This window comes from Annulohypoxylon truncatum, assembly GCF_022578515.1.
Source record: "Annulohypoxylon truncatum strain CBS 140777 unplaced genomic scaffold F4807scaffold_23, whole genome shotgun sequence".
Classification (NCBI taxonomy): Eukaryota; Fungi; Ascomycota; class Sordariomycetes; order Xylariales; family Hypoxylaceae; genus Annulohypoxylon; species Annulohypoxylon truncatum.
Genome location: NW_025953809.1, coordinates 61,238 through 74,018, shown reverse-complemented (window position 1 = coordinate 74,018; position 12,781 = coordinate 61,238). Strand labels below are relative to the sequence as shown.

General features: G+C 48.4%; 2 protein-coding genes across 2 annotated transcripts; both read left to right on the top strand.

The window, feature by feature from the left end:
• Nucleotides 1-2,600: 2,600 nt before the first annotated feature.
• On the top strand, nucleotides 2,601-3,824 carry F4807DRAFT_452402 (uncharacterized protein; the record flags this gene model as incomplete). Its single annotated transcript, XM_048000329.1, has 2 exons — nucleotides 2,601-3,167; nucleotides 3,216-3,824. The coding sequence occupies 2 exons, from the start codon at nucleotides 2,601-2,603 to the stop codon at nucleotides 3,822-3,824; spliced, it is 1,176 nt and encodes a 391-aa protein (XP_047852646.1).
• A 6,841-nt stretch (nucleotides 3,825-10,665) lies between these two features.
• Nucleotides 10,666-12,667, top strand: F4807DRAFT_154026 (uncharacterized protein). The gene is made up of 4 exons (XM_047993252.1): nucleotides 10,666-12,189; nucleotides 12,255-12,292; nucleotides 12,351-12,504; nucleotides 12,584-12,667. The coding sequence occupies exons 1-3, from the start codon at nucleotides 10,798-10,800 to the stop codon at nucleotides 12,472-12,474; spliced, it is 1,554 nt and encodes a 517-aa protein (XP_047852645.1). The 5' UTR covers nucleotides 10,666-10,797; the 3' UTR covers nucleotides 12,475-12,504; nucleotides 12,584-12,667.
• Nucleotides 12,668-12,781: the final 114 nt, after the last annotated feature.

The window sequence follows — 12,781 nt, the reverse complement described above, 5'->3', positions numbered from 1 at the left end:
ATGAGACTTAAATCTGTGATGTATAAATGTCATCAATAGGCACGTTTAAGGGGTTGATGGTGAAAATTCTTCAAGCTATAGCGGGGGATCATCGCGGTTGAAGCTATTCTTGGAGTAGACACATACACATACAGAACTAATGTTTGTGATGATGAAATGTGGTGATACTATGTATACTATGTAGCCACTATACTGCTATACTACTAGGTATTTTAGTATGCAGCCTATGCACTCTATGTATGCACTTTGGCCTAAGCGCTACCCGCATTCCTGCATCTGCCCACTTTCCCCGCGCGGGCACTACGACCTTCCTCCTCGTGGTCTACTATACTGCGTACTATGTCTATATGGATGGATACATAGGAAGTTGCTATCCATTTACCCATTTTAGATCACAACTTAATACCACTACGTAGGTACCTACATAAAGTAACTCGGCGCCGCCCGCTCTCTTTCTAGATTTATTATCCTCCTCCTTTCCAATCTATATCTCGCTGGTTAGGCCAACTACTAAACCTCGACCATACGTGTTGTTAACCTACCTAGATCTGTAGGCAGGTATGCTCTGACGGAAGAGGGGACATTCAATCCCCTACGAACTCAAGGACCGTGCATCTGTAGTCCGGTGCTGCGAATAGCCGATCGAGCAGTCGTCTCTCCGCACGCTGCCGACACCCGTTGGAGACCCGTGGCCGGATTGTACGATACCTACATGGATTCGGGAACGACCATCTGAACAGTCGACATCTGATTGAACGTTGCTTGCTATTACTGACCCGGGCCCGGCTTGACAGAAGAAGGATCATAAGTTGCCGTCAAAAAGGGTCCGTGTTATCCGCCGCATTCATCAATCAATCCTTCCTTCACCATCAGGATCGACATCGACTGGCTCTTTTGACTTAGCTTAGTCAGAGCCTGCATTTCAATTCTATTTGCGCAATTAAGGACATGGGACAGATCTAAGCTACAGTGTATTATTTCTTCCTTTTTGCGAAACGAGCCAACCACGATATTATCTCCGATACCTGGTATTCGTCGCAAGTCTCTATTGCGCCTCAATATTGATCTATGCTCCAAGACAGGGACCCCGGGATTTCAGTGTTTGCCGATGGATCTTTGAGAGATCCTTGAATGAAGAAAAATTTTCATATTTCTTTCATCTTCTTTTTGATACGGCCCGTATCGCTGGGACATTCGTCGGTGCGCAAGGACGGAGTGAGAAAATCATCATTCCAATTTCGCTAAGGCCAGCCGAAATCTCAGCAACCCTGCCGCCCAGGATCCCAAAAGCATCGTCATTCGACCGTCGGACAACCAATTTTTCAGTTTCCGTTTTTTCACCGGGGACCGCGGGATTCATATCTATTACGATAACCCTTATGATGGCAAGCCTGAGAAATACCTGAACTGTGATAGTCTATTGACAGGGTATTGGAAGAATTGAGCGCAAAATCCCGAACGTCATCGTAATCGTCTTCGCCGCCTAGGAGGATCCCCAGGCTGCCGGAGCCATACGACTACCGAATACGTTATTGTGGAAGCGTGGCCTCTTTTATTTATTGCCGGTGCACCACCAAAGATAGCGAATCATTTGGTGCTGAGCGGACCGAATTCCAGCTGAATTGAATTGCCCCCTCTGCCCCTTCTACCTTTTCAGCGCACAGTGGGCGATAGTGGCCGACTCAACACGCCGATTGGGTACCGAAACAGAGACAAAGTGCGAGCGGATCTTTTCTCAGACGTTGTGGCTGTGTTTCCTCTCTGGGAGATTCAGTCCCTCGTTGACTAATCTCACATCTTGGCTACTTGGCCTAGGTACACAGTGGGTTACGCTGCACTTACTCCCTCTACTCCCCCCTGTCTTAGTCCAAGTTTCGCACACGCCCCAGTACATCCGGTCGAGGGAGTACGTACCGGAATACGTACCCACGCCTGCCAAGGTACCTTGCCATTTAGGCTAGGATTAGGCCTGCGTAGGGGGCCCCCTGTACTTTTTTTCTGGTACCCCCCCTGCCAGCCCCCCAGGAAAGAAAAAAAAATCTTTTCGACTCTGTTGGTCTCCAAATATTCCTGTTATTATTAAAAAGGTCGCTCGCCTACCCAACCACCTTTTGGTTCTACCTTTTCCACCAAATTTTGGCATTTGCCATTTGTATTGACTCATCAATCATTCGAAACCACATTATTTGAATTTTATATTCGCTATCCCAGGCGAATTTCTCAATCTGGATTTTATAGAAAAGTCCAGCAATTTCCAGCGACTTCACTCTCCAAAGTCGACCATCGATCGACTTTGATGCCCAATCCTCCCGGGGGATATAAACACCAAATCTTGACATGTTCTCTCAAAGAAGACGGTTTTCCTCTCCTCTTCCCACCGACCACATACCAAGGTGACAGGTGTCACTTCCTCCAGCGTCCCGATACAGGCGCCATTATAGCACTATAAAATATTCGAAATACACGGATCACAACAAACCCATTCACACCATCGATTCGCGTTCGGGGACGGTCACATTCACGAACGAGTTGAGACGAAGACGACGACAACGACATCTTACTACTTCAGCGGGATAGCTTCGCGCAAAGAGTTAGGAAAGATGAGTTACGCGTCACCATACGGCACCCCTCTCAGAGGTGGTGAACCAGGTTATTACTACGACGTACAGAGCCCCTCACCAACACCTTCGCCACGTCACTACCCATTTTACCCAGCTCAGACCCCCCAGCGACCGGCTACTCGAGCTCATGTTCGCAACGCCAGCACCGACTACCCCAACTTCCGACCGTCGACCGCCTTCTCTCCTCGTTACAAGAGCAACGGCGAATATGCCACCGGCCCAAGCCCGAATGTGAGTTCGCGAAAGCACAGTTTCTCAATGGGGTCGCATCATCACATGCCCAGGCGCGAGCGACGGAGCTCCTTCTCATACCATCGGGCCTCTCATGGGGACTCCGACGAGGACGAAGTCTTCGAGATCGGCGGTGTCAGATGCGTGTTGTTTGCGGAGTCCAAGAGTCGCAAACGCGCAGAGTCTTTCTTTGCTGCTCCAGGACATGGCACTGATCACTACTACCGTTCGCAGGGCATGCCGACGTCGTTCTACGAGAAAGAGAGAACCGAGTACCCTCAATTCGACGAGCCACCAGCTCGTTCCGCCACTAGGGTGGGCCACCACGCCCGCCGCCCTTCGGCATCTGCTGTTCCTATACAGCGCCCCGCCACCACGCGACCTTCCAGCTCCCACAAGAAGAAGCCTGCTGCCTCCGGACCTAAGAAGGCCACGGAAGCGGATGCGAAGAAGCACCGGATCCCCGCAGGATACTCCCTAAAGAACTGGGATCCCACGGAGGAGCCCATCATGCTACTTGGAAGCGTCTTCGATTCCAACTCTTTGGGAAAATGGATCTATGACTGGACCGTGCACTACCACGGAGCCGCCACTCCCATCGCGGACGTGGCAGGCGAACTATGGGTCCTCCTTATTCAATTGTCGGGCAAGGTAAAGCGCGCCGAAGAGGTTGTTCCCGAGGTGAGGACCCAAGCAAACAAGGAGATGATTGAAGATTTTATCGAGTCTGGCGAGCGCCTGACGGACAGACTGCGTGTCCTATTGAAGAAGTGCGAAGCTCCCATGTTAAGGTCCGCCAAGAGTAAGGAAGCGTCCCACCTCGGACAGAACGCCGGCGTGGAGTTCGTGAAGACCATCTTTGGCCGTGAACGTGAACTCGAGCGCACGGAGGCGTTCATGCAACAAGTTCGCCTTTGGAATTTGCGGTTCGACGCGAACTGCGAGGACATCCTAAAGAGGCCCAAGCAATAGATTATTGGACCTAAAGGATTTTTATTACCCAGGATATCCATCTCCGGACTCCCGGTTTTCCGCGGATGGACTATATTACCATATTACTACTACCTACTACCTGCTACTATCACCACCACCACCACCCCCACCACCAAAAATTGATCGGAGATTGAAGGATGGCGCCGCCATCGTGTACCATTAGAAACTGATTTCCTGCTTGGGTTGTATTTCCGGAGTGGCATCGATACCAGGATATCCCCATTCAGGATTTCTTTTCATCTGTCATATTACACTCGCCGCAGGGCAAACTAGCATGCGAAGGGCCTGGATTTTCCTGTCTCATCTTTCGTTTTTCAAGATACCCCGGACGATGATAGGAGAGTGCGTGTCTAAACTACACACAGGCTCGCCGCGCAAGCAGTTGACGAGGACACAAGCGAGATATACCCTTTCGGGATTTTCGGGAACTCAAAAGTTGGTTATGGAGAGAGGGATTGTTTATTTTTGCGCGCAACGGCCGTTTTTGGTTGCCGTTGATGGGAACTGCATCAGGCTGGCTATTGCCCAGCCTTAGAAAAGAGCTTAATGGTTATTGTCTTATGGATATTGATGGATTCGTTTACCAGCCGAGTCGTGTTTGCTTCGCCAGTTAGCAGCTTACGCCGATATTAGCGGGCGTTTTGTCAGAACTGGCGGCACTTTTGATTTATTGTTTGCTCTGGACGCATTTATAGAGGATCTCTACGATTTCGAGATCGGGACTGGGTTGTACTGGCTGGCTGGGAGATACCCCTTTCTTTCATTTTTACTTTTCTTGCTTGTAACAGGATAATCTCAGGAAGACAAAACAAACACCAATCTTAGTATTACCTTCAATATCTCTGCGTTTTTTGCCTACGAATGTGATTTGACTGAGTGACATGTTGAGTAGCATACTTCATCCGCACCGTCCGTGTTACCATTATTCTGCTTGGCCAATCAAGCTGCCTTGCCATGGTACCGCTACTACTTGATGTTTGCATATAGTATGCATATAGTATGCATATGCTCGCAGCCGAACTTACCGGTGCGTAGGGCATGTGACCCTAGACGGAGACCAGTTTGGCTTTCGTAAAAATGTAGAATATTTAGAAACTAGCCGCCAATTACAATTCCATGTCGTCGGTGTATCGTCCCATCTGTATTGATTGCACATACAATGGGGCGATGGAGATATCATGGATAGTATGACTCAACACTAGTGTACCAAGGGCAGGATGAATAACACTAACAAGTCTGTTACTTCGGACTCCTATCTGACGGCATCTTCTCCTGTGTGTCGCAAAAGATCAAATCATCAAATCATGTTTAAGCAAGCTGACTGTTACCTCCTTTCCATTCCCATGTCATATATAATCATCTTTCTTTAACTTGTGTCGCATTGATGTACCTAATCTCGTCATAACTTTGTACTTCCCAAAAATTCAGAAAGTATCTAGCCCGCATTGAAGTGCAGGGGAGGCAAAAAACGTGTCTTCTCGAAGGATGTCATGCAATGTCAGCCTCAACTTCCATGGCGCTATGCAATAGCGATTTTTAATTATAAGCATTGCGAAATCCTTCGCTTGTTTTTTCGTCTAACTTCTTTTTCCCCCCTTCTCCTTTTTTTCGTCTTTGCTTTTTTTTTGTCGATATTTTTTTCCGTTGAAATTTTGTTGTGTGCCGACGGGAGTAATTGGCCCGAAATTGCTTTTCATGCCCAAGCCACTCAACACGCGCGCCGTTCGTTCCTGTGTGCGCTTTTGCGCCGAGGAGTCTTGGAACGCGAACACGAGATGGCAATTGAGGGAATTTCGTGTATACGATCATGCTGTTGTTTACTATGAGAAATGACTACGAGATCAACCTAGATTCCTGAGGCCTCTTTCCATGCGCTCGTATCTGACTGTGATGAGGTGATGATGTCTATTGTTGTTCACGAATACAGAAGTACAGGCCCCGTGTTAGGGTTCCATGATAGGGTTACAGGCCTTAAACCATCCCTCATCCTTCATTGGGACTTCGCTCGTCCAGGGGCTCTTACAGGCTCATTTAGCGATTCAACATCCATGTCCGTTGTCTTACAGCTGAGCCCATTCCGTGTTCCGTGCTCAAGCTGCAGTCTGCAGGTCAACTTCTTTTCCTGTCTTGGTTACAGTACATACATTGGATGTCTACATTCCCAGATTAGACTCTCCACGCCCTCCGTGCCTCTAACGTCCTCAGGTCCGTACATCGAGACCTTCGAACAGGCGGGCCGTCGAGTTTCTCATTCGCCAGAACTCGTTACCCCTCTTTGACAGTCGACAGTCTATTAAACAAGTTATTTCAATCGAATGGGCTGTCCTACCACATCATCCTCGAGTCACAGTGGAATTGGCTGCTCCAACTTGTTCTGTCATACTATTGTTGTTAGGCACCTATGAAGGTCAAATAGGGCGCCAACGGGATCCGCCCAGGCACGCACCGCTGCTCTTCGTAATCAGTCCAAAGCTTGGTACATACCCTTGCAGCACACGGTCCCCCTACTGGATTGTGTAGTAATAATCTACGGTACGGCGGCACCTAGCGGCCCAGGGAGCCAAGGTCAGCAAGGTCACTGAAACGGGCTTAGGAGTTTCTTGGGATTCCGGCCGCGCTACGGAAGGGCAGAAGGGTTACAGTACATGAGAATCCACTGCCACGCGAAGAGCGACAAGGAAAAGGATGTTCTTCGTTTTCTTCCTTTTTTTGCAACCTTGACCATTATCTGCCGTGGCAGATTAAATACCACTTTCGTACGCCGGCCAAGGCCGCCGAATCATAGCTCGTTCCAATTAGGAAGATCGTATATCATCCTCCTGCGTGTAATCGAGCAATCGAGAAAATCGTGGCTGGTGACATCTCGCAGCTCTCGACAATGGGATTACGGGGCGTGTAGCAAAGAAGGGAGCGCGTAGGTAGCACATGCCCCCCCTATCTGAGACCAAAGTGCAATTTGTGTTGGTTTTTGTTCTAGACCGAGATCACATATATGTACATACATATCAAAATATCCCTGGCATGGGGATGGATTGAATCATGTATGAACAATGTTTCTATTCGCACAAACACCTATAAAAACGAAACAATAACAACGTAATCCGAGTTTGGTGCCTTGCAACGCCCTTACGGCCCTATCAGAGCCTCCGGCGTGCACAGGTACCTTTCGCGCGATAAATGCAGGTTGGCGGGTTGGTCTTCAACAATATTGACATGTTGCATTCTGGCACACAGACGACATCGGTAGAGCGTTAATAATACGCAATAGCGAAAGGCTACCGAAAACCAAGAAGACAGTTTAAAAAATAATAAAAATAAAAGGTCTCACCAACGTCTCTTCCCTCTTCCCCTGTCCGCGTCTCAAGCCACCCGCGTCTGTCCCGGCGGCAGTTGGTCATCCCCGGTGACTATTTACGGTGCTGATGTGATCAGACCAAGAAAATTTTCGTCCTACCGTCCCCATCTCATTCCATCCATCCATCTCATCCAGAGATTCCCAATTTGGGTCCTTCTGTCTCACGGACCCGGGGGGGCGCATGTGTCCCCAATCACAGGCCGGGATCTCGTCCGTGTGTATGTAGGTATGTTACGTGCTGAGGCTTGAGCGACCACACACCCATTTCCTGTCGATTGGGGGCGGAGATGTAAGTGCTACTGCGTATTTAGTAGCTAGTGTATGGGTACCGTAGCGTGGTGTAAGCAATGGCAAGGCGCCAGCCTTTCTTCGCGCAGTGCATACATAAAGTCGCATTCGCCCACGACCGAAATAGCATCAGCTAAAAATTCACTGAGTGCTACCCACGAGAGCTGAGATGACATAGGTATGTGCGTAGTTTGTCTTATCTCTCGTCGCACCTTTCGCGGGATAGGAACAGGTATAGATGCTGACCTACGTGCTACCGTGTATATCCCACATTCCCACACCCGACGAATTAGGCCTTTGCGCGACGAAAACGGACGAGAAGCAACGAGCGCGGGGAGAGAAATGTGGCGATAGAACATGCCATCTGCCTTCTAGATGCCTTTCTCACCATCCCCGGGAGGGGGGACGCTCGTTTACGGCTCTCGTAAGGCTTAGTCCGCAGCGGGCATATGCGCACGCCCGTAAATCTATCTATATATGTAGCGGACCGATTCCTCTCTTGATGGTAGATAGGCGACAAACTGGGCATCCTATCTGGGTACGGGCACCAAGTTCGTGACCCAGTTTCCGTACCCAGTCGGTCCAGCGACGTTTTTTTTTCCGCCCGAAATATCATATCATCTAAACGAGCGAACATCATTGCTGAATTCGCGTGATACATGAGGCCGTCGGGCACACAGCTAGGCAAATGCTAATCACGACTAGGTAAGAAAGTGGTTTGACAAGTCAATTCGTTGCCCGTGAAGAAGGATTGGTAATTAGCACTTGGTTGCAATTGATCCAGAACCATCGGACCCGATCGAGGCTATGGTATTCACACCAATTGACCGCAATTGCGATGCCCTCAGGTGATGGCCTTCCAGCCGTCTCCTCCAATGCCTAACTTAAGGGGTACCAGCGGTTATGCAGGTCATACGTAGAAAGTAGAGGGACAGGACTCCCCGCCAATAGATTTACTGCCCACCGTCACATTGGGACGACTTGGACCGAGACATAAGGAGTACGATCAATCTATCAACCACCAACTTTTTTGTATGCTGCCTAAGTTGTACATACTCTCCAGCTCTTCAGGGTCTAATGAAAGACGTCACATACACAGTATTATCAAGCCAATGCCGGCCTCACCTTGCCTTAGGTACATATCGTACCTACTAACGCCGACGTTTCCCAACCCCTTTCCCTTGACCTAGGTATGTGTCAAGTACGTCCAAGCATACATGTCCTAAAACTCACGAATGTGTAACGGCTTTGCTAGGGCGCACCACGGACTATGCCCGTACCGGCCGGACCGGAAAGGCGGGTATGACGAACGGGTGGCATTTGCAGCCCCTGAAACGTTTATGATATTAGACAGCAGCGCAACTCATTACAGTTGCCCGAGACGAGGGTCCGCTGGGTCATCGTACTAGTTTCTTCCCTCGTTTCCTAGGGATACGATTGTTACGTAGTGGTACCTACCTATTGAATACGGCCGCTTAGACTCGGAATGAGAAAATACGCGGCTGTGGCGCTACTTCGTTTAGGTTGCAGCACGCCGTACGTAGGTAGTGTACTGCCTACCAGGTACATAGTCTTGCCATTGTAGCCTTACCTGATCACTGTACGCCCAACCTCGCCATCCCTCATCCGGCAAGCATGGAGGAGGGGTTAGGGGTTAAGGGGAGGGGGCCGGGCTGACTGGAAGGTGTCGGATAGCCACAGCGTTTAGGTAGTACACGTTGGAGAATCGACCAGATTCATATTTTCCCTGCTCGTTCTATGACGTGACTGAGTGCCTACAACGGACATCTCGCATGGGAAAAGCCGCCAGTTGTAAAAAGGGGCCAACGATGCTCAACCTGATATTCCCCCATATGAGAAAACCGGTCTTTCGCCCTCCTATTTTCTCGATCTTCGATCCCGCCTCCTTGGCATCAGATTCATGTCGTAATTTCGTCTGAAGGGTGTTCTATTTGCAGCTTTATACATGCATACTATAGTAGGTACTACTTAGTAGAAATACTGAACCCAATAATAGCCGGAGCTGAAAGGCTAAGGAGGGGTTAGAATGCGCCTAGTCCTGCATGTACTACAACACGTGGTTATCTAAGTATCTACCCAAGTAGCGTAAGCCCACTGCCCGTACGATACTAGTAGCCCCGGCCTAGTGATTACGGCGCTAACATAGCATGGCGTTAGGGTCGCTAGTTCCCCGTGCTCCACTCCGTTCCGTGTCTACGGCTTCGGGTTCGGGATGTGGGACTGGTTATAGGTAAGTGTATAGGTAGATAGATGTTCTACATGAATACGATCCCGAGGTTATCCAACTCGTTCCGTTGGACATCATATACATTCATTAATAAACATCAGTGCGTATTTACTGCTTGACCTAGATACCTACCCGGGTGCTTGTGAGGTCGACCAGCTGCACTGAAAAGATTTATTTTACCCCTAGGCGGTCTCGTGGATGGAATCCACGAATGTCTAATTCAAAAATATCCAGGTACGTTGTTCGCTAGATGGAATGTCAGGATAACAAAAAACAAGTTCTTGATGCATGCTTATAAGTCTTGGATATCTAATAGTCCCGAATAACGTCAATTCTTTTTTATTGCCAAAGGAAATGAAACCAAAGAGAAATAGTAATACCTATGAATAGACACGTGACTGTACAGCTCGGGAATGGAGTTTGCTTACGTAGGTAGGTAGGTAGGTAGGTAGGTAGGTAGATTACTAATGTATGCCACTCGACGTATCAGGGATATGTACAGCCTCGTCAGGTAGCCATGGCTTTTAACGGCCTTTCAAGCTGCCCTAAAAAGTTCAAACTGCCTCAAGATGTTTTCCTAACCCTAGAAACTAGATAACTAGCAAGAAAACAGTTTGTTGCGACAGAATCCTCTTGCAAAGTGCGGAGTCTCCCCATTACTTACTACATATCCACGGAGGTCGAATACACTACCTATCAACGAGTAGCCGAGATGCGTCTCCTTCATGCCTCCCGTCAAAAGTTCGAGGAGTTCATTGTCGACGGAGAAGTCCCCGCGTATGCGATTCTCTCCCATACATGGGGTGAGAAAGAAATTAGTTTTCGGGATTGGCAGGAGATCCCATTATCCGAACTGCAACTCAGGAAAGGATATCAAAAAATCTCATATTGCTGCCGACAGGCTTTGGAAGATGGTCTCGAATGGGTCTGGGTCGATACGTGAGCCATGATTACCCCGTGACAACACCTGCTCATACATAGGTAGATACTAATAACTCTTCGTGTTCAGGTGTTGCATCGACAAGGCTAGTAGCGCGGAGCTATCCGAAGCAATAAATTCCATGTTCCGGTGGTACCAAGACTCAAGGATCTGCTATGCTTACTTATCCGATGTTTCGAGAGATGCACCATTGACATTGGACTCGGAGTTCTCAAGGAGTCGCTGGTATACACGGGGTTGGACGCTTCAGGAGCTAATAGCTCCGGCTGACCTTCGCTTCTACTCAAAGGACTGGTGTCTTCTAGGCAACAAGTCTGAACTGTCCCCGATTATTCATTTCATCACTCATATCGAACCCAAGTTCCTAGACAGCAAGAACCTCGAGCTGGCAAGCGTGGCTAAGAGAATGTCCTGGGCATCGAACCGAAACACATCTCGGGTCGAGGATATTGCGTATTGCTTGCTCGGAATTTTCGATGTCAATATGCCCTTGCTATACGGGGAGGGAAAGAAAGCCTTCAGAAGGCTTCAGGAAGAGATTATCAAAGTGAGGTTCGATGATCATTCTATTTTCGCGTGGGGCACCGTAGTCCCAAGATCTTCGATATACTTTATTGATGACGACGTGTTGTGGGGAAGAAAGGATATCCCATGGTCAGAACCGGTGCCTCTCCTTGGATTACTCGCAGAGTCCCCGAGAGATTTCGCATCTTCTGGAAAGTTCATTCCTTCGCCAGTAGCCGATGGGTATTATCGGCATCGTGATCGGGCCAATATCCCTTTACCAGTGGTAGCTGGTTCTGAGATCCGTATTCAATTGCCAATTGCATATGAGGGTGACACGGTATATCACTGGAAGCGACCACGGATATCGCAAATACGCTCGGGTTTGGTCGTAATCTTGCCCTGCGGCGACGAGGAGCATCGTCATTGGCTGCTTCGCATTCCCTTACAGATATCAGGGCAAAGAAACTATGGAAGGACGAAAGAATTGATTTTTGATGACGAGTTTAACTTAATTAACGAATGGGAACGTGCATTAGACAACACAGAGTTGCTTCATATCGCACCCGAGAAACGGAAAGTACTCGGTTGTGGTGACGTCATTATACAAAGACATATCCTTGGACACTCACATAAATGGTTTTATGTGGCTACTGTCTCTGGTGTCGATTATTCCGGTGGCGAGCAGCTGGCTGCGGTGAACGGTCAAGTCTATGGTCATTTGTTCGAATTCCGCTACGAACTAAAGACAATAGGAGAGGATTATGGCTTTTCTCTGCTTTTTAGTCGACATCTTCAGCTAGGGGTTTTACATGACGGTCACTTGTTCGTTGGACTCGCTCCAGTGCATTTCCGCAATTTGCCCGATTCTCAGAGGTCAGTAAATTATAAAGGAATTCAATGGCAAGACTGCCGCCAGGACACAAAACCGATGTTCTCTCACGCCATGGCAATCCCTTCAGATATCTGGGAGTTGGATGCTAAACCCTTCCCCCTGATAACCGTTAGTGTACGAAGAGAGTATATCTCGGAAGATGTGTTCGTCGACATCGTTAACATTGTGATGGTTGATAGACCAGGCATGGAATCCTAACAACAGCTCATTCCCTTAGGTACGTGAAAACCCCGTGGGACTGATTATCTATGGGAACGCATCTGATCACTGTATAGTGACCTTCCATCAAGGCCTCAAGTTACTTACATAGCCGCGATTGCTATCAATCTTGTACTTATGGAGGCTCAACCTTGGTACCAAGGCCTGATTCATATACGGTGGATCTTTGAAGTCTATTAGTACGCGAAACCTGTACGCATAGGTACTTAGGTAGGCCCATAAACCCCCACAAGCTGACCATTTGAAAGGATATGATTGAGTAGGAATTGTTATCTAATAAGCGTTGTAGGTTAATGAAAAATTGAAGGTTGAAACATTTGATGATGAGACATGTTTGTTTCGTCTAATGATCGCTGCCAGCGTCGACGTTTCGATACAATCGCGACGACGCTCGTCTGAGTTAATCTAGGCGGGACTTGGCTTTTGCGAGGCTATCTTTTGATCTCAATTTTCTCGAGGTGTCAAAGTTAGTACGGTGGAGGATCAG

What these genes read in the sequence shown, in the direction of transcription:
- F4807DRAFT_154026 (XM_047993252.1), top strand. Translation starts at nt 10,798, where the DNA reads ATGTTCCGGTGGTACCAAGACTCAAGGATCTGCTATGCTTACTTATCC. An exon ending in TCCCCCTGATAACCGTTAGT is followed by an intron (nt 12,190 to 12,254) that starts GTACGAAGAGAG and finishes GATGGTTGATAG; the next exon opens with ACCAGGCATGGAATCCTAAC. An exon ending in ACAACAGCTCATTCCCTTAG is followed by an intron (nt 12,293 to 12,350) that starts GTACGTGAAAAC and finishes ATCACTGTATAG; the next exon opens with TGACCTTCCATCAAGGCCTC.